This window comes from Opisthorchis viverrini, assembly GCF_000715545.1.
Source record: "Opisthorchis viverrini unplaced genomic scaffold opera_v5_181, whole genome shotgun sequence".
NCBI lineage: Eukaryota > Metazoa > Platyhelminthes > Trematoda > Opisthorchiida > Opisthorchiidae > Opisthorchis > Opisthorchis viverrini.
This window is the reverse complement of record NW_008751840.1, coordinates 49,180-69,290: the sequence shown is the minus strand read 5'-3', so window position 1 is coordinate 69,290 and position 20,111 is coordinate 49,180. Positions and strand designations below refer to the sequence as shown.

Sequence of the window (20,111 nt, the reverse complement as noted above, 5' to 3'; positions counted from 1 at the left end):
TATATATATATATATATATCACGACCGTGATGCAAAATATGCTTTATGAAACTCACTTGATGCGCTCTTTTGCGATATCGCGCTCACTGATTAAGGTCTGTTGTTCTCGTTCCCACGTTTGACGCATCAGTTCAACTTGTTTCTCCAGTTTATCCAAAAGGCTGGTACGGTCACACCAACGCTGGTTAAGTGATCTGAAGTTAAGCGTTATGACGATGAATATGTAATTCCGGGTTGATGAGACATTAAAACCGTTCACAATTAAATTCAATTTTTTAGATGATATTGTGAATCCCAAGTAAACTTCGTTTGGGGAAAGACCAATAAAAGTAAAGCCACTGTAAAGTCCATTGTCGCTGCAGTTCAACTCAAAGTTGTTAGAAGGAATATTCACGTAGTATTTGCAAAAGCCGGAGTTATGAAGATCCCAGATGTTTAGCCTCCGTTAGACGAGTGTGTGAATTAAATAATCCAGAAATCTCGAACTTGAGGTTGAACGTAATAAAAGCTTCCAGCCGAAGCTCCGAATTATCCTTCTTTTATTCGATTGCTAAGCAGCTAGCTCACAAGAAAAAAAAACGATGTGCTCTCTTGATGTAACTCTGAGGTTGCTGTGTGTGAGAGCCTTCATAGTGATGCACTGATTGTGAGGATTGATTCCAAAAATCCAAAACAACAATGCTAATGTGGAAGTACGGGTACAAACACGTCATTCTGGTAATGTGCCGGGATATTGCTGTGTCAGCTCATTCAAGGCCCTAATGATGAACAGAGGAAAGTGTAGCAAAGGGATGGGTCCCAGCGCCAGTCTTCTACAAACGCCCTAATGCCTGGTCATTCTGGATAGTAGGTGACAGCATGAAGCGGTGTTCAAGTTCAAACTGATGACCTTAGCTTCATGCGCAGTGATGACTCAAATTGAACTGAGATTTTGTGATACGGAAGACAAGCCTTTCCTGACTTATGAACGAGCTAATCAACCTCTGAACTACTAACTGACCACTGCACTTCCTAAAACACATGGGCTTAGGCTAGGAACATTTTCCCGTATATCCAAACGAGACTTGCGCGCGCACATCAGACGCCGATGCGACTGTCTTTGTGTTTACGAAATAGAGACCATGTGCAGGTAGTTTCATAGCTCTTACATGAGGCAATGTTAGTGAATTCGGATCGGAGTTGCAAAAGCAAAGGAGGGAAATCTGTGCGGAGGCAATAATGCTGTTGCGAGATGTGCGGGTCACCTAGACTAGTCTTGCGTTCCGGACTGGGATCTCCACGACGCGCTTTAAGTTGCCAAGTTTTATCCATTTGCTTTGTCCGTCCCACTCCCTCCGTTCATAGCAAAAATTGTTTCGCAATAGGGAACACAATCGATTTCGTAATATCTTGTCAGGTCAAAGGTTGGCTACCTCTGCTTCAGCCATTATGAATTGGGCACGGAAAACAGCACTCCTCGGTAGACGATTTTCGGCATTCACAATACATGACCTAACCAACACAGCTTCTAGTTCTGTATGCATTTTTTGATTGACGTCCCTGTTGCACAACTGAACACTCGTTTTCTACTGTGGCAGCTAGAACCACTGTACCGCATGTACGCGCTGCTACATCAAATCGATTTTATTGGGGGAACGAGGGACTAACAACCTGCGACGTATTAAGAGGGGTGCAGGAAGCCAGACAGATTAAAAACTATAGCTCTTGTAGGTTATTACCAACCACTCTAGTGCGAACCTTCTCGTGGTCGCACCTACATTCGCTTGTTAACGTTTCACTTCAGTGAACGATGCATGACAAATGCGTTACCGTTTTACACGGTCCTCGTACGGAATATCCCACATCGATTGGTTCTGCCAAAAAGTATATGGCCCTTAAATGCAATAGGACCTAATGTGACGGGTGGTCCACTCATGCACTGCTCGGACGCGAAAGTTCAGCTCACCTGTTTGAAAGTAAAACGTTGGAAAGTCGTGGGAACATTTTCCACCGAATGGCAATGAAGCCAGCGAATTCCTACACAAACCTGACTATTAGCGTACGGTAAATTAGGCTTCGCTTTGAACAACCAGGGTTGAAATTATACGGCTGCTTGGAAATTACTATGGTGTGACGGTTTGCATACCTGTATGCCCATTGAGCTACAGTAGGACGGTTCGCCTTGACACTCAGTTCCTTACGCTGGGTTGATCAGTCTGATGAACGCAAACCCCTGGTCCTCGACATTGAGAATGAAACCACCTACGGCGACTTTTACTGCTGCAGTAGTAAGGCGGTACCTGCCCACTCCATTACGGTCAGGTTTTTGAGCCAAAGTCTGGTTATGAGCGCTAATTGTCCCTCTATGGAGCTTCTGGCGCTCTGATATTACTCGAGCTCGCGTTTAAAATGCCTCACATCATTCAGTAAAACGAGTAGGTGTAAGAATGCTGCTGATTGCGCCTCCCTACGCTTTCACGTGTTCTCTTTCAGCCCGACCCACTGCAAATACCTTCCGGGTTTCAACACTAGACGTGATCACTTTCGGTTTCTCTTCAAGTTCAATGGTAACAATCCGGAAATCCAATCAGCCTAGTGACCTGTGGTGTTCGCAAACTAAAGCAACCGGTTGTTTTTACACTGGATTCCATCTGCATTGATGTACACTGTCTGTCATAAACAAGAGTCCAGTATAAAAGTAACGCAGTTGATATTAGGCTGAGCCTCTTCATCGATGAAATATTGAGGCGAACGCTGGAGGACCTTCGAAATTCCGATGTTCGCGTGCCTGCTGATAGGAACCCAGTCCCGATCACGAAAGGCGAACATAAAATACAGGCTATAGCAGGTCGTTTAGTCACCATCTTGCCCTCTTTCGGCATGTACAATGAACCTAAAAAGTTCAAAACCATGATTCGCAATGTCCAGCTCCTGATCGTTTCCATCGACTTGTGGGGATTTTTAGACACCTCGGTAGTTGCATTAGTTCTAGTGGAAGAGTTCGATGAAGGCATCGCGCAAATGTCACAAATGTGAACTTTGTCAATTTTTGTCACTCGTGGCGTCAAAAAGACATTGTGTCTCGAGGGTCGCGTGTAAGAGGCTATGGAATGAGCTGCTTCGTTATTTGTTGAGACTTGACATCCACGAACAGATTGTATGAGGCGTCTACGGTTTTTGGTTACTGATATCCCAAAAGGGTTGCTGTTTTTGAATGGCAAACTTGTAAAGACAATGAAAGTGGGTCGCGACGGATATCCAGCACCATGTGCTACCGAGATGAGTGCTGTTTCCAATGCCTTGTTCAGAATGGTCCAAACTGCAGTAGCTTGGCAAAATGGCATGAAAAGGATCACACTAACTTTGGGTGTTGGTAGAGCCTTCTTTGCAGGATGAGGTCCACGTCACACTCCATAACCCTGGCTAGAGTCACTGCAAGATATGATGAATGACAGATGTCAGTAGTTTGTCCCAGGTTATGTTATCTGATCGAGCGTTTTGAGAAGGTTTGCGGCGGACTAGTTTCACATCACTTATTCACCCAATGTTTCTGTTTTTCACCTTAAGGAATTAAACGTTGCTGAGTAAGAGTTGTAGCTGTACGAAAGTAAAGCATCGATGTCAATAATGAGGTGGCCATCAATGGTGACAATGGTGATTTGGTACCTTAGGACTTCAAGGTGAAATCACGCCTTCAGCGGGAACGCAATATTAAAACGGAATATTAAAAATTGATTCAAGTTTAGTTCGAATGTGTAACCGACCTCCATGGGAAACTAATAGTTGAAAGATTCACATGAATTTCAATGGATGTAGTAAACAAAGCTCGATAACTATTAGCTACATGAATGGCAGTGCTCTGCAACGCAATAAATACACTTATGAGGTGAATAACCCAACGCCGGTCCTACCCTTTTGCCAGTCCTCGGTAAAGATCATTGCTTCTTGCAGGCTACAGTTGTCGTCAAAATATTGCACATTTGGGTAGAGTTACCGGTTAGGGTACACTCAACCAACTCTCAAAAGCATTCCATTTCTCACATACTACGTTTACGTCACTGGTTATAAGCTGTATCTCTAAAAGAAATTGTAGCCCAACGACCACCTAAAGTAGATCACGGAGACGGCTCGTATCTCCACTCGAAAATGACCACCTAAAGGGAATGGGTTTTCACAGAAGCCTGTTGTTGGCAGACTTCATAAAAACCTATCTAATCGACAGAAAACCAGGAGACAGACCAAAACACAAGAGTTTGTGGATTCAGAGAGGGCAGACTCAAACATACCAACATACGATAAACTAGGTATGAGTGGTGGTGTGAGCTTGTTTTTACAGGGTCATCCAGTTTGGCCGGTAAGTTTAGAAATCTAGAGTGATTCCAGCTAATCATTGTAGCTTTCTAACGCAATACCAAGATTCTGCTCGTGTCGTGGAGGCGTGGGCCTAATGGGTGCACCCTCTTATTTGCACAGGAGGGCGAATTGCGCGTTCGCTCTGGGCTTTTGATCGATAGCTTTAACAACTGTAATTGTGGGGTGAAGGTGTTTGTTTTCCCTCATTTGGGTTTTAGCCCGTTGCGGTCGTCGAGTACTCTGTAACCTATCTGTGCAGCGTCGTCTGGCCTCACACAATCGGTCCGATTGGTGTGTGATTATGAGGATGGCAGGCTAGGTTTATTTCCGTTTAGATTTTATACAACGTTATGTAGCTGATTCATCGGAAATAAGGGGACTGAAACTGGATACGTTAGCACCAGAGTCCCGCTTAGGGGTTACCATTAGTAGTGGTGAAATAAAAGTAAGCGGCATATCATGTTGAATACGATAGTAAACCGTGTTGAGCTGTCTTCCCATAGCTCACTTAGTATTACCGCCGCCCGCTTAAGTGGTACCCTCGATAAAGACCATTGGGTAAGAAACCTAACTCTGGCTACTTTCGTTTTACCACAATAAAAGATTTTTTGTCACCGAAAAGCGTTCTAACGGAAGACGTTGAAATAGAACTTATTCGCCTATGTACTCTATACAGCCTTTCGGACCCCGGCATTAACACCGATGCGCATACAAGAAGTTACCAAGTTTTTTATTTTCATATATCACAATATAATACTGGCAGCATAAGTAACATACCATAAGTTCTATAAGTACTATGTTGGGCGAGATGGTCCATGTGGTTAGAGCGCGAATTTGCTGACCGGAAGGTCCGTGGTTCGAACCTGACCTCTGCCTCTCGACTTTCCCTGTCTAGGCTTGGGCAGCCTGGCAGTATCGCAGCATTCGTGCAACCTTCGGGTGGCATAGCACTTAGGCACCGAAAGGGTGCGACAGCTGAATGATTTGATTGACTAGCAGCATAAGGCGGTGAATTTAAATCAACTCTTAACAAAGGGTTTAGAACAGCCAGCCAAATTTCAAAACAACCAATGCAGACCTGATGCACTCACTCGTTTTGGGCTTTTAGTTCCTCATTCTTGGACTCCAATTCAATCACGGTTTCTTTCAGTTCTTCTTTGCGCACAACCAGCCTTTCTAACTTTGCCTGTAAGAAGCAGGTAAGCATTGAAACGAGATAAGAAAAAAGCTACACTCTGAAAGAGGGGATTAGTTTTGAGGTTATTGGCATGCACAGCCGAACACAAGTGACTTTCCAGGGATAATAAAGCCGTATTCGCAAGCTCACAAAACAGAGTAAGGCTATCAGTAACGAAATAGCTGGACGGAACTGTTTTTTTCCAGCTCAAACTTCGTCTGTTGTTGTCCAAAGAAGTAAACATTCAGGTACTTGATTATAGCTTTATCCAAATAGCGTTCAAATGTGTAGCTTTTCACAGAACGATCTCGCCAATACAGAAGAGCGAGCTGGCTAGGATTCTAATCGAATGGTTTGTCAAGTCCAAGCACAATGACTAAAACGAGTGGATGTGCCTGCATAAATGGATGACATGGCTACAAATGCTGAGTAAGTAGTTTACGGTGCTTAAGTGGTCGCCAATACGGGTGCTGTGCGTCGCAGGTTCAGTTAGGCTAGCCGACAGTTGTCATGTAATTACGGACAAGGTTAACGGTTTTCGGATTTTAATTCGTAAAGATAAATCGCATAATGCTAAGAAAACAGAACAGCTGAACGGCCACCTTAAATTTTTGATCTCATCACTCTTGCCTGAACAATTCTACCTCCGTCTTGCTGCTGTTATTCCGATGCGTATTAACTGGACTGGACTCGACTCGAATTCAGGTCTTGCTTTACTCATCGATATGTCTCACAAGAGGGATTCAAGTTCATGATCATAAACACATTTGGATAATAAGAAACGAGTGACCGTATTACCACGTGTGACATTCATCCTTGAGTTTCATTGGTTGTTTTGTCGAAAGATCGGGTTCATCAGCAGAAGCAGTGAACAGATCGAGCGCTAGCTGCATCTGGGTGAGTCGCGAGGACAACTCAGGAGGGGAATTTTAGCGACTGGTCAACGCATGAGTAGAAGGCATTTAGTGGCACAGCATCGGTTAAGTTGTACCTAACACTGACACCATTCAACGTAGCTTGCAGAGGGCTTAAAGCAGCTAAGTAAACCCTACGGCCTGAGTAAGTTCTAATTGATCCTGATGGCCACTCTTCGACATTACAGAATGACATACGTTTCTAATTCAAAGTAGTTACATCACTGCGAGAAAGAGTGGTAGCTTCTATGCTGATGGAAAACGATGATCAGCCGCTTTATTCTACCAACGGTTATAGGGTGTCTGGACACTAAGGCAACAATGATTCAGAATTAAAGATAAACAAGCAGAGGTAAATTCACCAACTTTGCTGGAGATTAGTCATTCGGTACTAAGAACACTACCAGACTGAAGAAGCTGGCTTGGAGCTCATTTGACATCTTAGATTGTTCAAGGAAACTGCATCAATCTATTTATTCCAGATAAAAAGCGTTATTTATAAGGGCACTACGTAATCTTATTGCAAAAATATATGGGGTTCATTCACATGCAGTCTATTTTCTACCAGACAGCAACCGTACGCTTGACAGTTTAGTCACAATGGTGTTTTTTTAAATTTGATTCATTTGAGCCGAACCCTAATGCTGAAGTAGAACCAACATAAAACTGCGATAGCCACAGAAACAACTACTACCTCATTTTCCTCGGCCTCTTTCTTCTTTTGAAGTAATTGCTCCTCCAAGCGCTGCCGTATTGAAATCGCATCGTCTTGTACTCGTTTCAATTCACGCTGGCTTTCAGTGGTAGCCTTCAGTGAAAAGAAAGTAAGAAAAACTCACGGGGTCGCGAAAGCAGATTAACCAAAATAGTCAACAGACTGATAAGCAGTAACAATTGGCATCGATCAGGTTGGTGTCAACATAATTTGGACCCCCCGAGATTTCTATATCTACAAGAAACTCGGACTATGAAAAGCACTCCATAATACGCTGCATATAATTGTTTCAAATGCTTCCTTGCCTACTGATATTTAGTTAAGATGACCACATGAAAGTTTGCATATGAAATTCCATGGAAGGGGCAAAGATAAACAGGGACAAGGAACCTGAAACCACCAGTATATATGTCCTACAGTTGCCTATGTTCTACGTGTGCAGTTAAATGAGGGCGCTACGGTAAAACCGAGTCGCTGACGATGGTGAACTTGAAAAGCTAAATCTGGGGTACTTTCTTATTGGCAATTCTATAGGCTTCTTCAACACAAAATCTTGTCAGGACCGAAGCATTTCATCTGCCTCTCACAATTCACTCTTCATATGGTCTATTACACAGCCGTCAATGGAACGTAGAGGTCCCGTATGGAGAGTGAAACACACTTCCTGCCTTCTACATCATCAATATTTTTGCAACAATACACCAATGGGGAATACTGACAATTGACCACCATGTCCTCGTTTCACACTGAAATATCACTAACCTTCTTCAGATCCCGGATGGTTTCCGTTTGATCATCAATTATTTTGCTTTTGATTTTCACATTGTCTAGTTGTTGCTAGAAAATAGTAGCGGAAATAGCCATGTGTACTAAGGTGAAAAGGATGCTTTGGACAACTACAGACATTTAGATGCGCGAAAGGTTCTCCACAAGCACTTGCAAGAGACTAACGGAAAGGGAATATAGTAATGAGGAATAGTAATCAGATACTAAGGTACGAGTAAATATGATCAAGGAGGTACCGACAATATTCGCTCATTTTCTCAACTAGACGGCTATAAAGCGGAAAATGGAGTCTGCTGTGCTGGGTTTACCAAAAAGGAGAGATATCCGGGTTATTTAGGAGAATATCGCCACATTGTGTTCCACACACTTCACGATGCTCAAATGTGGCCAGAAACTATGGGATTGTATTGAACAGAGTGGGCTCATATCTCACCTAATTATTCACAGCCACGGATCCTGTGTAAAAAAAAAAAAAAATGCATATACTGTTCAAAATACTGATGATATACATCGTGCGGACAAAGATGTTCAAATTCTTTCATTCGAGCTCACAAGATATTTGACTAAGTATCATCGGCCGTGACAACACACCAGTACTATGTGCTGGTGTTTAACTACCATAAAATATTTGACTAGAATGTAAAGACAACGCTCATGAACTTCAAACGTTTGAAAACTCGCTGAATTCATTCGGATTTAAAACAATGCTACACAGCTTTGTTGATACAACACTTTAATGTACGTGAATGGATGCACCTAAAAACAAAAGGATTTGTTCCGTTACCTCGAGATTCTTCTTCAAACTAATAATTTCCTCAGCTTGCGCCTCAATCTTCGCCTCCAAACGACCTCGATCCTGAGCTAACGTTGAACCTGAAATAAACAAGTAAACAAACATTGGATAATATATCGAATGTTACAAGTACTATGAACATCGACAGCCTTTCAGGAGAACTTTGGTAGCCCAGGTTGCGTGGATTGTAGTTGAGTAGTTCGCCGAGCTTAGAAGTATTTGCAAAGCTTTCCTCAAGTGGCATATTTGGCACGTCACTGTGCAGCGAAAACGGAAGTTGGGTGAAGTTCCGTAGGCGACTTCCTATCCCCCAGTCAAGCAACAGGTTGCCCAACTCCATTGTTTACGAAAATTCCTAGCGCTGCAGCTGAAGCGGTCATTCAACACCGGTGTTTTATTGATAACGAAGGGGATGAGATGTTTCAGTAGGTGACCCGATATATCGTAGCCTGGATGTTGAAGATGAGTTTTACTGACGACCCACCACTAAGGATTCGGTCATCAAGAGGCGGATCAATCATCTGTCCCCGTAGGAGATGTACTTATTTCCAAACAATGGGCTTGGAATTCAGCCAGCATCTATAACAAATATCTCATGAGCCCCCGGGAAGTGCTAATCAAATCACCAGCTGCGCAAGAATGGCTTGAAAGAGCACCATCCTGCTTCACTGCCGTACAACCATGATTTATTTGAAAGCCTTATTGTGAAGAAAAGAATAAAAGAGGACGAGTAAAGGACTTAGTGCTAGCCTACCACAGTGAGTCTGAGATGATCAAATCTCCAAAAATACATTCAGGCAATCTGGATAAAAACTGACAACAAGAGCGCCGCTGACATCGGTTAGCAGCCATATCTTACAGCGTCTGCAACGAAGCGCAGTGGGGATCAGGTGATCCCCATCCTGGGTGGTGAGTCGCACTCACATCAATTTTTTTTGTAATCTCTGATATACCCCTGCCAAGGCAAAGGTCGACTACCTCTCTGTTTCCGGCACTCTGAATGGGGCGCAGAAAAGAGTACTCACTACGGCATACGCAAGACATGTCCCAGCCAGTGCAGCTTCTGGTGCCGGACACATTCTTCAATGTAAGTACCCATTGCACAACCGAAAACTCGGTTCCTAATTGCCTCGTTACTGATACGCCGACACCAACACACACAAGCTGAGGTTCTGGGATAACCGCTGTCAAATACCCGAAGACGTCTCAGTTCCACTGATCGAAGAGCCGAAGTCACACAGTCGTACAACAAAACGGCCTACACTGTAATCTGGAGATTCAGCGAGACACCACTTTGATGTCATAGGTGTCTCATAGTAGCTAACGCAACCTAAGCCTTGCAGATTCGTGCATTGAGATCATCCGTCACACTATAACCTCAACTAATACAACTTCCAAGACACGTGAAACGCTCTATACCTTCGAATGCACCCCGTGAATTGGAAGTCGGGTGTTCATTAGGGATGTCTAAGAGCAATACCTTACACTTTGTGGATGCAAAGTGCACACCAAAAGGCGTGGTGACTGTGGTCATTTCATTCAATAAGCCTGCGGCTTCACCTCTTCGAAGGCGAGAACGTTGTCGTCTGCATATTCCAGGTCGACAAACATTCCAGGTCTTCAACAGACAGAATACTAGGGTTTTGAAGACCTTCCAGCGTTCGTCTCATTATCTTGTCTATCACGAAGGTAAATAGTAATGGGGAGAGTGAGTCCCTGTAATATACACCCATTTGTGTACGAAAGCTTTTGGAGAGCTCTCCGTATACTCACATACGCCCAGAATCCTGAGAATATGAGGAACTATTCGTGCTTGCAAACTTCCGGAACATTACTTGCTGGATAAGTGTGCTAAAGAGAACGGGGCCGAATGCGCCTTGGAAACCCAGGAGTAGTAAAATGTGGGTCTTTTGTACGTACGGCGTTGTTCCAGCGCCTGACGAAAATTTGGTGAACACAACACATACCAGGCCGGAATCCTGTTTGCTACTATCGATTCACTGTTTCACTATCCACCATAAGGCAACGATGGATAAGCGACGGCACTAGCGCGTGCCCATATGCGTAATGATAATGTCTGTCCATGTGGTGACTAGTTAAGTTAATTGCAAAGCTCAGCGAACAGATAAACAGCCACCTGATCAACAACCAATAAACTGACGTACGCTACCAATCTTTCGCGCACCAGAAGTGTTCAGACCACCGGGTTGAGCATTCTTCATTATTCACTATGGTTGCTCCGCTCTGGTCCCCGATGGTTTCGCTTACAGCTGGTTTCCGGGTATCTGGATCAACTGAAATAACCTTCGGGCATTCCCAGCTTTCTAGACCCGTTCCATTTCCCTAGTCTTAAGAGTCCACCAGGCTCCACGGCCGGCGCGCACGCTCACTTCCACTTGGCGTCTGATATTTCTTTGGATCAAATTATTTGTGGACTGGAGGGGCCGTTTCTCCGAGCGGTCAGTAAATCCGTGCTCTATGAGTTAACTCGAGCTATTGCTCAATCTTGGTACTGACTATTTCAAATGCTTAAAAGAAAGAACTTTCACCATAATGTACTGAAATTACGGACCCCAACTAGGCTACTAAAATAAGCCCACACGTAGTCATGCGGATGTCACATTCTATGCTGTTATGTGAGTTGAAATATTATATTATTTGAATAAACTGCCTACGATGTATTAACAACCAAGAAAATTTCAGTCGGGGTTCATTTCAGCAAGTGAAGTCAATCTATACCAAAAAGCCTAGGAGCGCTGTACACCTGGTTCATCCTTATTTAGAATCACCAGCTGTGTCCACCTCAGGAATCTCAGGAGGGATCTGGACACCTCGGCTGGTAGTTGAGGATTAAACCGTTGGACGTAGTCGATTGAGCAGCCGTTCGATAAATTCTCACATTGTTGAGTAACCACTCATAGCCGAGTAGTCTTTGGCTATTAGCTGGAGGTGGGAAATCGGGTCCGAATCTCTTCGGGGATTTGTGATATGCGCATGCTGATGAATTCTAATAAGGGTGGAATAACCGCGAAATGTTTCTCGACTTTTCGACATGGACTGGTTCTACTTGTAGGATGAAATCCCGACCGAAATTTGCAAATTTCATGCTGTCAATGAAGTTAGGAATTCAAGTCATTTCACAAGTACGAACTCTACCGACGGTGGGACTGCTGAAAGTCATGGTGGATAAAAGAGATGTTGTGTAATCAGGATGCATTCTAAGACAGTATAACGAAACCAACTTTTTGACCTATCTGCACACGGTTTAGCATTAGGTTCAATATGGGAATTTCTAAACGGTCCACTCTAAGCCCATTTGACGAGCCTTCATAGGAGTCCTTCTATATCTAAACGTTTTGAAAACTGACCGCTAAGTTCCAAGCAGTGACGTCTCGATAAGTATAAGGTTCTCTACCTGAACTAACGGCTAACGAAATGACTAATGATTCCTTAGTAGTGATATCACCTGGTCAAGCCAACAGCCAGCTATGACCAGAATCACATTTTCCAGGGTTAGCACGGCATGGAAGAATCCACCTCTTAATCTTTTAAAGCCATTTCGATCGTGGACCAGCCAAATTTCCGTAAATCAGTTCGATTCACTAACCCAAAAAAGCCTGACAGAAGCGAAGAAACATACATGGGATTGTTTCTATCAACGGACTGAAAACTGCGAAGAACAGCTGGGCAGGTTCCCTCCAGCCGATTCGAATGGAAAGTGAACAGAGGTTTCTCATCGAATGCACACATGAGAGGTGAGATTCCGTTGTTTCCCACATTTCATACCACAAACCGTTCACAGATGCAGAAGCACTGCTGAGCAGTCAAACAAATCCAATGTAAGCCATAAAAGACGGGGACAGAACACAATACCGATTGTAACTCCACCCTAAAAAATAATACAGGAGTCATTCAGAAAGAAACAAGGCATTGGTCTTGTGACTGTCTTTTTCAAGGTACCGTGCTATTTTATCCCACAGACTGATCATTTACTTGGGGAAGCAAGTTCGTGAGTTTCACCCCCCAGGTGACCCACACAGCGCGACAGGTTCCGGAGTAGTGCCAATCATCCAACAACAAAATGTGGTGCGTTTCCTTAATCCAACGATCTACTTTGATAAGGACGATGCAATGGCCCTGTTTTTCAGCCAAAGTTGTTCTGTGTAAATTCGAAAGCCAACATTGATCAGTTCACACAAACAGTTGTGCTAGGTTCCATCTAACTTCTTCACAGTGAACAGGGTCAGTCAAAGCTATCCTCTGTCTACGCTTTCCAATTGCATTATGAGGATGTCAGTTGAACTGTTCTTACCCTTCTAATAACTCGTAGGGTGAAGATTCTTTCGCGTCATTCGTCGACATACGTTTGGTAGGTTTGTGATGATACATGAGAAACTAGTGCTGGAAGTTTGGCCGCATAGTTCGATACACGTTTCACAGGAGTGGGATGAATAAAGTTAAACTTCTGTTAGTTGTCTACCGTTGTCGTATATTGATGAGTCTAGATGACCAACTGAATAAGCTCCGGAGAACTGACAAGACGACATCATTTTCGGAAATAAACAACAAACAGCATTTAACTGGGAGGTTGGAAATTCTACTGTTCAACCAATTAGTTTGCAGTGATTTTTTTGCATCTTGGTAAAAACCAATACCTGCCAGGAAGTCCACAACACATAGTGTTGAAAACAGACAAACCTTGTTGGGCTAGTTCCTCGCTCCAGTTACGTCGCTCTGCCCTCAGTCCCATAACAAGCGACTCTTGGGCCGCCAATTCCGCCTTCAAATGTTTATTTTCCTAAAAAGATTTTGATAAGGATCAATAGGGACGAAAATATATCTTACGAGTCAACAAACGAGTAAATTCAAGATTAGACAGTGGTAACAAGGAGGGAATGAAAATACTTCAAAAGCCCAGAAACTGAAGCTTAAATGAGCACCGGCGGAGAACATTGCGGCAACTCCAATGAACAAAGCTTATTCACACAGAGGTTGTCCAATGTTTGCTGTTGTAAACAAGTACAAAAAATACTTTGAAAAAAAAAAACAGAATTTCGCCGCTATGAACATTTTCGAGAGCGAATTTCTTCGTTCCATGTTAATTAGCTCGAGCCAAAAGTACTACACAGAACACGTAATCTACAATCAGGGCTCGTTACTGAACGCACCACTAGTACAGAACACATGACTCAATGCTGTACTAGAAGGGAACTAGAAGAGTAGTGGAAGGCAGCAGCTTGCAATGACCCACAGAGTACGAACGATAAGTGAACATCGTCTAGTTTTTTAAAGGTGCAAACAATCTCATCAGAGCGGCACCCTCCTCTAGTGGCCCCTGCAAGCTAGTGCACCACTACCCCAGTTGCAGTCCCCATTATGCTGTGTTTTTCTCACTATCAGGCACCGTAGCAACGGTCACCACGTCACATGCATCAATTTTTTCAGTCAAAAAAGCGAAGCCAGGAGATTCCCAACCGTACTAACAACTTTGTGTTGCGACATACAATCCAGTAGGTGGGAAAGGCTGATGAGTTTGTAGACAGTCCGCATATAAGTGTGCATCGAGCATCTATAGAAAGGAACATGCGGGGACACGATAAGAGCAAATGCCATGGAACAACAAGTGCCACTCTCGCTATCTAACGTTGTTATCGGGAACTTTTAACCGAACATAAATGCCTTATTCCGACCGCTAGAGTAACTTCTTCAATTGGACAGTCATAATTTAGCTAGTCTAGAAATGGCTAAAATCATTCACACTCACCTTTCGAAGGTTTTCCAAGATTGAAAATCGGTTTTGAGCTTCCTGCAACTGTGTTTCAAGGGTTGAAATACGTTCCTGAAACCAGGAAAGGCATTTGAGAACAAGGACCATATTGACATAGGTTTCACACAATAGATCTCGGTAAAATCATTTTCACAATGAATAAAACTATAGGATTAAGACTGAGTGTGGTTTATTAAAAAGATCACCATTCCTCAGCTTCTGGGAATGAGTCACTTGAGCACAAACATACTGGAATAACAAGTGACGAGCTGCTAACAACATAGAACCTAAACTCGAAGGGTGCCCACAACGGTTTTTAACAACATTAAAGAGCACTCTGGCAATTTTTCGGTTTTAAGATCCGAGCGTTCTGGAAAGGGATACCTTCGCCCTACTTATGTAGGTTTGGTGATAAAATATTGCTCATTACCTAGTCCTCAAAGAGTTTTTCGCAGCTGCTCCTAAGTTACGGAGAAAAACAGGTGGTTCATTGGTAATTTGGTTCTGTTCTAACTGCCACCTAATATCACAGTAGCTCCCTGTGAAGGACAATTCAACTCACTCAACTAACCGAGTCTCATACATGTAGATATCCGAAATATTTGTGGTAGATTAGTGCTGGGTCCATTTCCTTCCCTGTTCTACACAAAAGGACATCCTTCGAATATTGCAGCATGGTTGAAAGGCACTGAAGCAGAGTTTTCAGCTTGTGTTGCTGTTACTGATGGGTGATGATGATCTTGGAACAAAGAACACTGTCCTACCAGTGCAAATAAGGGATGTTTTTGGTTTCATATGAAGCAATGAGCGTGGAGTAAGAGAAGTTGTGTGGGTAAATGACACTATATTTCTCAGTCAGCCACGTCAATACTATCCTGGAGAACATAGGGTTAGAAACATATTTTCAGCGGGAATCCTCTATTCATTACATGGAAAAAATATCTTCAGTGGGACTGGTAACTGAAATCAGTCCTAAGTACCCCATAAGAGAGTGTAAGACGGCGGCTAATAGAAGAGCCTTGAATGAAGTGAACGGGTGGTAATAAACAATATTTAGCAAATTTGGGACCACGATTCGGTTTTTGTTTCCCATAGATGCTTCGGAAGCTTGGTCCTGGCGCTTTTAAGTTGTGGCGTTTTTTGGACATTGGACTGTTCTGACTCTCTTCGCTTGAATCGAGGTGGATACGGATTCGCCATTCTTATCAAACCAATTATGCCTAAGTTTCCTATTCGGCCTTATTCTATTCACAATAGCTGCTTATGTGTGTATGCTTTCACACATTCTATTTGTGCGTTCATGGACTGGGGTATTGACTTTCAGGGAATATATATATATATATATATATATATATATACTAGGGGGAGATATCTTGGGGCGCAAATTTACTGACCAGAAGGTTTGTGGTTCGAACCCGACCCTTACCTCCCGACTTCCCCTGTATTGGCTTGGGCAACCTTGCAATATTCCACCCCTCATGCTTCCTTCGGGTGGCATGACAGCTAGGCACCAAAAGCATGTTGCACCTGAACAATTATATTTACTACATATACATATATATATATATATAATGATGAAAAGACCAAGAGCATTGTCTAGGTGCCCTTAAGTAACAGCTACATACATTACCGTTCAGCTGCTAGCGGACGAACGGTTTAGTGTTCAACTACTATCCGGAAGGCAGCGTGATAGAAGCCCTAAGTTTCGTGAAATGTGCACTGAAGATCATTCCCAATAAGAATGAAACGGCGATACAGTGCTTCTACGCTTTTCAGCAAAGGTTTACTACACGAAAAGGACGAGACCACAACTGAAAAAATGTATTTTGTTTGATAGTCTGTTTAGCTCATCGTTCCTATAAGCTCAAGTGTAACTATTCAACCAAACTGCTTTTCAGTTCAGGGGCTAATTGTCTCATACTTCGGATGAAACTGGTTGTCGGTTGTCTTCGGATTCAGAGTATCCGCACCATGGTGCATGAATCAAACGAAGAAAGCTTCCTTGAATATTTCTGCACTGAATTCTGGGGCACACTGAGTGCCGCACACTATGTGGAGGAATATCAGTGTGTTATTCATTACGAAGAATTCTGTTGAACCTCTAGTCCCATTAATTTCATTATATTTTCAAACGTTTCAAGCTACCGCATCAAGGACAAAAGCCGATAACTGATAGAAAATGGAACAAGTAGCACAAGATACACGGAAATGGAACACAAAAGACTGATTTGGACGCATTACCTAAAAGATACTTGTCACACGGGAGATTTTGGTCATGGATCATTTCTGTATACACTAACGTTCGCTGTACTGTCTAGTATGCCACATTCGGGAAAACTGCCGAATATAGTAACTATTTAAGGGCATCCTTCGAGATGACCGGGCTTGTTTGAATGCCGACAAAAATATCATTCATACTCCTGAAATGCGACCACCTGCCTAAGGCGATTGAAATAGAGGTCTTTTTTACGCGAAATGCGCGCCAGAGGTAGTGTAGAAAGTATAATCTTTTAGTAATTGGTTTAGGAGTCATTAACATGGGAAGTGAAATAAGCCGTGCTGTGAGACGGAAACGAAACATGACCTGACACATTCTGTCAATTTCTTGAGCAGATAACTACGTAAGTGAGGGCGGTAAACGGGAACTAGTGGAGCGGGAAAAATGGATCTATGTTTATCAGCAAAATCCCACATTGCTCTTCACATTTAAGATTAAGTTAGTTCAAAACAGGTTGAACGAAAAAGGACATCTCACCTTTTGATTACTCTGGACAATCAAATTAGACTTCTGTTGACTAACCGTCCTGGATTTCTGCTCCTTTATAGCCTAGAAAATGAGAGAATCAAACTACAACGTGTTCTGTAATGACGCAAAAAAAGGGAAATATTTTGGTGCTTTCTGTTTCATCACCTATGTAAGAAAACACATAATTTTGTTTGTGGCCAGAGGACTTATCATCCAAAAGGAGTGAAGTACTTGAACGTAGATGAGGAGTATGCGGCAACTCACTGTGGTTAGTTCCGAAATCAACTGCTGTGCTGTTCGCTCTCGTTGTTCCAAGTCCTTATTCCGTTGCTCCACATCGACCAGTTGTTGTTTAAGTATCCCCATGGCTTTGAACAGCTGATCGAAAATAGTTGTCAAAATGTTGTTAGTTCAAGCAAAATAAAGTGGGATAAAAATGATCACTGCTCTACGAAGTGCTCATGGAATGGACTAGATACTAAGCAAATGGACTGGAAATGTTGAATAAATGCATACATCACCGTAACGATCGGCTTCAATCCGTAACGCCACGCGAAATTCTTCCTCCAACGAGTGATAGCGAGCTTCGCTGGCTTCCAGCCTGAAGAAAAGTTGGGGATAGGCAATTACTTGAAGTGCAGTTGATTCTCGTTATAAAAGTATCGCTTGTTTTGGAAAGACGATACCAGTGAATGAGTGTGTCGGCATGACGAACTCGACTTTGCACTAAGTCATATCTTGAAAAACTGCCATATAACTGACCACACGAAATGGGGTGTGCATAGATTTATGTGAAATGTACAGGGGAAATAGTCAACACTAGCCAAGAATATTGAAAACCAAGACCACTCTCATTGAACCCAATGTCCTATTCTGGGAACAAAGCAAGATCAATCAACCAATCTGGAGTCCTAGTCTTGAAAGAAATATCACTATTTCACCTACTTGCTTTCGGTTTCTGTGCTTGATGCGGAACCTATAGGCTTTCGAATACCTTGTCCATCATCCGTTTTAAGGACAGTTTCTTCCGCCAATACACCTCACAACTTCAGTTACCGAATTGCCGTTAGCGATCTCTTCGTGTCATTAGGTAGGAAATACCATTTCGACCATACTGGCAACGACGAGACTGACTGGGGTTATCTGTCGTACGGACTGCGTTATATTTTACAATAGTTAAACCAACGATGGTTCCTTTAGCAGTATTGCTCAGTAGTAGCATTGCTTAGTAGACCCTCTAAAGCCCATTTATATAGATTCATGCAGATAAGACTACGCAAGAGAAAAAAGAGGACAGAATCCTTTAGGAGCATTCGAAGGAGTGGCACATGTCACCGTCGATAGTGACCACGCTCAGCAAGAACGTTTTTGTGTTAGGCAGTAAGACTGATATCTGATATCATTTGACATGTCCACTTATTTTGTCGTGCGCTGGACCACAGTCGTAATTATGCGCACGTGCCGTTTTGGTTGTTGATCAGGTGGGTGTTGATCTGCTCACCGAGTTTGGTAATTGACTTGGGGACGTTTCATCACCATACAAGGAAACAGCATCAGTACGCAATCGGGTGAGTGCTTTCTCTTTGCCTACGTGTGTTTGTGTAGCATTTGAACACTACCTGCTATCTTTTAACGTGACTGGCTATTTGAAGGACGGTGTTTTTCGTGAAGCAATTGGTCCGCGTTGTGATTTTTGTTGCGCTGAGGTCTACGTTTCCTTGAGTTGATTGGTCATCCGAACCCTTTCTATTTTTAGTAGTTTCTTCCATGGCTTGACTGGCCCTCTTCTCGATTTGCATTGCAACGTGGTCTGGTCTTCTCGAGATTGATTGGTTGGTCGCAGTGCCCACTGTGTCGGCTAGTGTCCCTACGTCCGCCGGTTAATTTGGTACTTTGGTCTATTGGTTGGGTGGCCGTTTGAATCGGGTTTTCTTGCTCCTCTTATGAAATCCTTGTCTGCGTACTTCCGCCGCTCAGAAATCTGCGGCTCTGACGTTCTCTTGCTGTTGGTGATTGGTAAATAGGATCAATTTCGATGTTTGTTGGTAGCTTCTTCAGTGGAGTACCACGCTTTCATAAGCTCACGTTCTTTCCTCATTCTTACTTGAGCCAGTATGCGAATACCGCTCTAATCCTGATCCTTGTACACGGAGATGAAGTAAAATTGATCGTGTCTTTTAGCGGCGAACTGGTGTTCATGTATTCTGGTGAAGGGCTTCCTTCCCATTTGTCCTATATACCATTTGTATACCATCAGGTCCGATCGCAGGGCTTAATGGAGATTACACTGGTAGTATTTTGTGGTGTCATGCAGACACCTTTAAGCGAGGAGATCTGTACAGCGAGTAGCTACTGTGAGGGTTGTCAGTGCTCTTAATTGTTATGACGTCTAACCATGTTCTTTCGTCGGGTGGACAGTAACAAGATACGCCTTGTGAACATAACCCGATGCGAAGAGCCATCAGACGCCAAGTGAAAGTGAGTTTGCGATCCGACCGTGAAGTATGGTGGACACAGAAAGCCAAAGAAATGGAAGAGGCCCAGAAAGCCGGTAATGCCCGGAGATTATTTCAGTTAATCCGTGCGACCGGTCCCCGGAAACCACCTGTGAGTGAAAGCATCAAGCATCAGAATGGAACGACCATCTCTAATAAGGAGGAACGCCTTGACCGGTGGGCTGAATACTTTGAACAACAAATGTCTTGCCCACCGGCCGACACTCATCTAAAGCCCACAGGTGAAGTAGAACCCTGGACGGTGAACGTGGAACCACCTACGGCCTCAGAGGTTTACGACTGCATATGTTCTCTCAAGCGCCACCGAGCTCCCGGTCCGGACGACCTTCCACCCGCACTGTTCAAAGACGGTGGTGAAGTCCTCA

The 20,111-nt window shown here is 43.4% G+C and overlaps 2 protein-coding genes across 2 annotated transcripts in view; one reads left to right on the top strand and one right to left on the bottom strand.

The window, feature by feature from the left end:
- Positions 1–20,111, bottom strand: part of T265_14367 (hypothetical protein) — a gene marked incomplete at both ends in the record, with an annotated part of 58,795 nt that overhangs the window by 1,346 nt on the left and 37,338 nt on the right. The window contains 10 exons of the mRNA XM_009173352.1: positions 57–194; positions 5,424–5,518; positions 7,115–7,231; positions 7,901–7,975; positions 8,709–8,797; positions 13,416–13,515; positions 14,482–14,556; positions 17,240–17,311; positions 17,495–17,608; positions 17,747–17,831. Of these exons, the coding sequence (XP_009171616.1) occupies positions 57–194; positions 5,424–5,518; positions 7,115–7,231; positions 7,901–7,975; positions 8,709–8,797; positions 13,416–13,515; positions 14,482–14,556; positions 17,240–17,311; positions 17,495–17,608; positions 17,747–17,831 (960 nt within the window). The remainder of the gene's footprint in view (positions 1–56; positions 195–5,423; positions 5,519–7,114; positions 7,232–7,900; positions 7,976–8,708; positions 8,798–13,415; positions 13,516–14,481; positions 14,557–17,239; positions 17,312–17,494; positions 17,609–17,746; positions 17,832–20,111) is intronic.
- T265_07731 (hypothetical protein) lies at positions 5,913–9,534 on the top strand (the record flags this gene model as incomplete). The annotated part of the gene is made up of 3 exons (XM_009173330.1): positions 5,913–5,938; positions 7,151–7,247; positions 9,415–9,534. 3 exons carry the CDS (start codon positions 5,913–5,915, stop codon positions 9,532–9,534), a joined length of 243 nt encoding a protein of 80 aa, XP_009171594.1.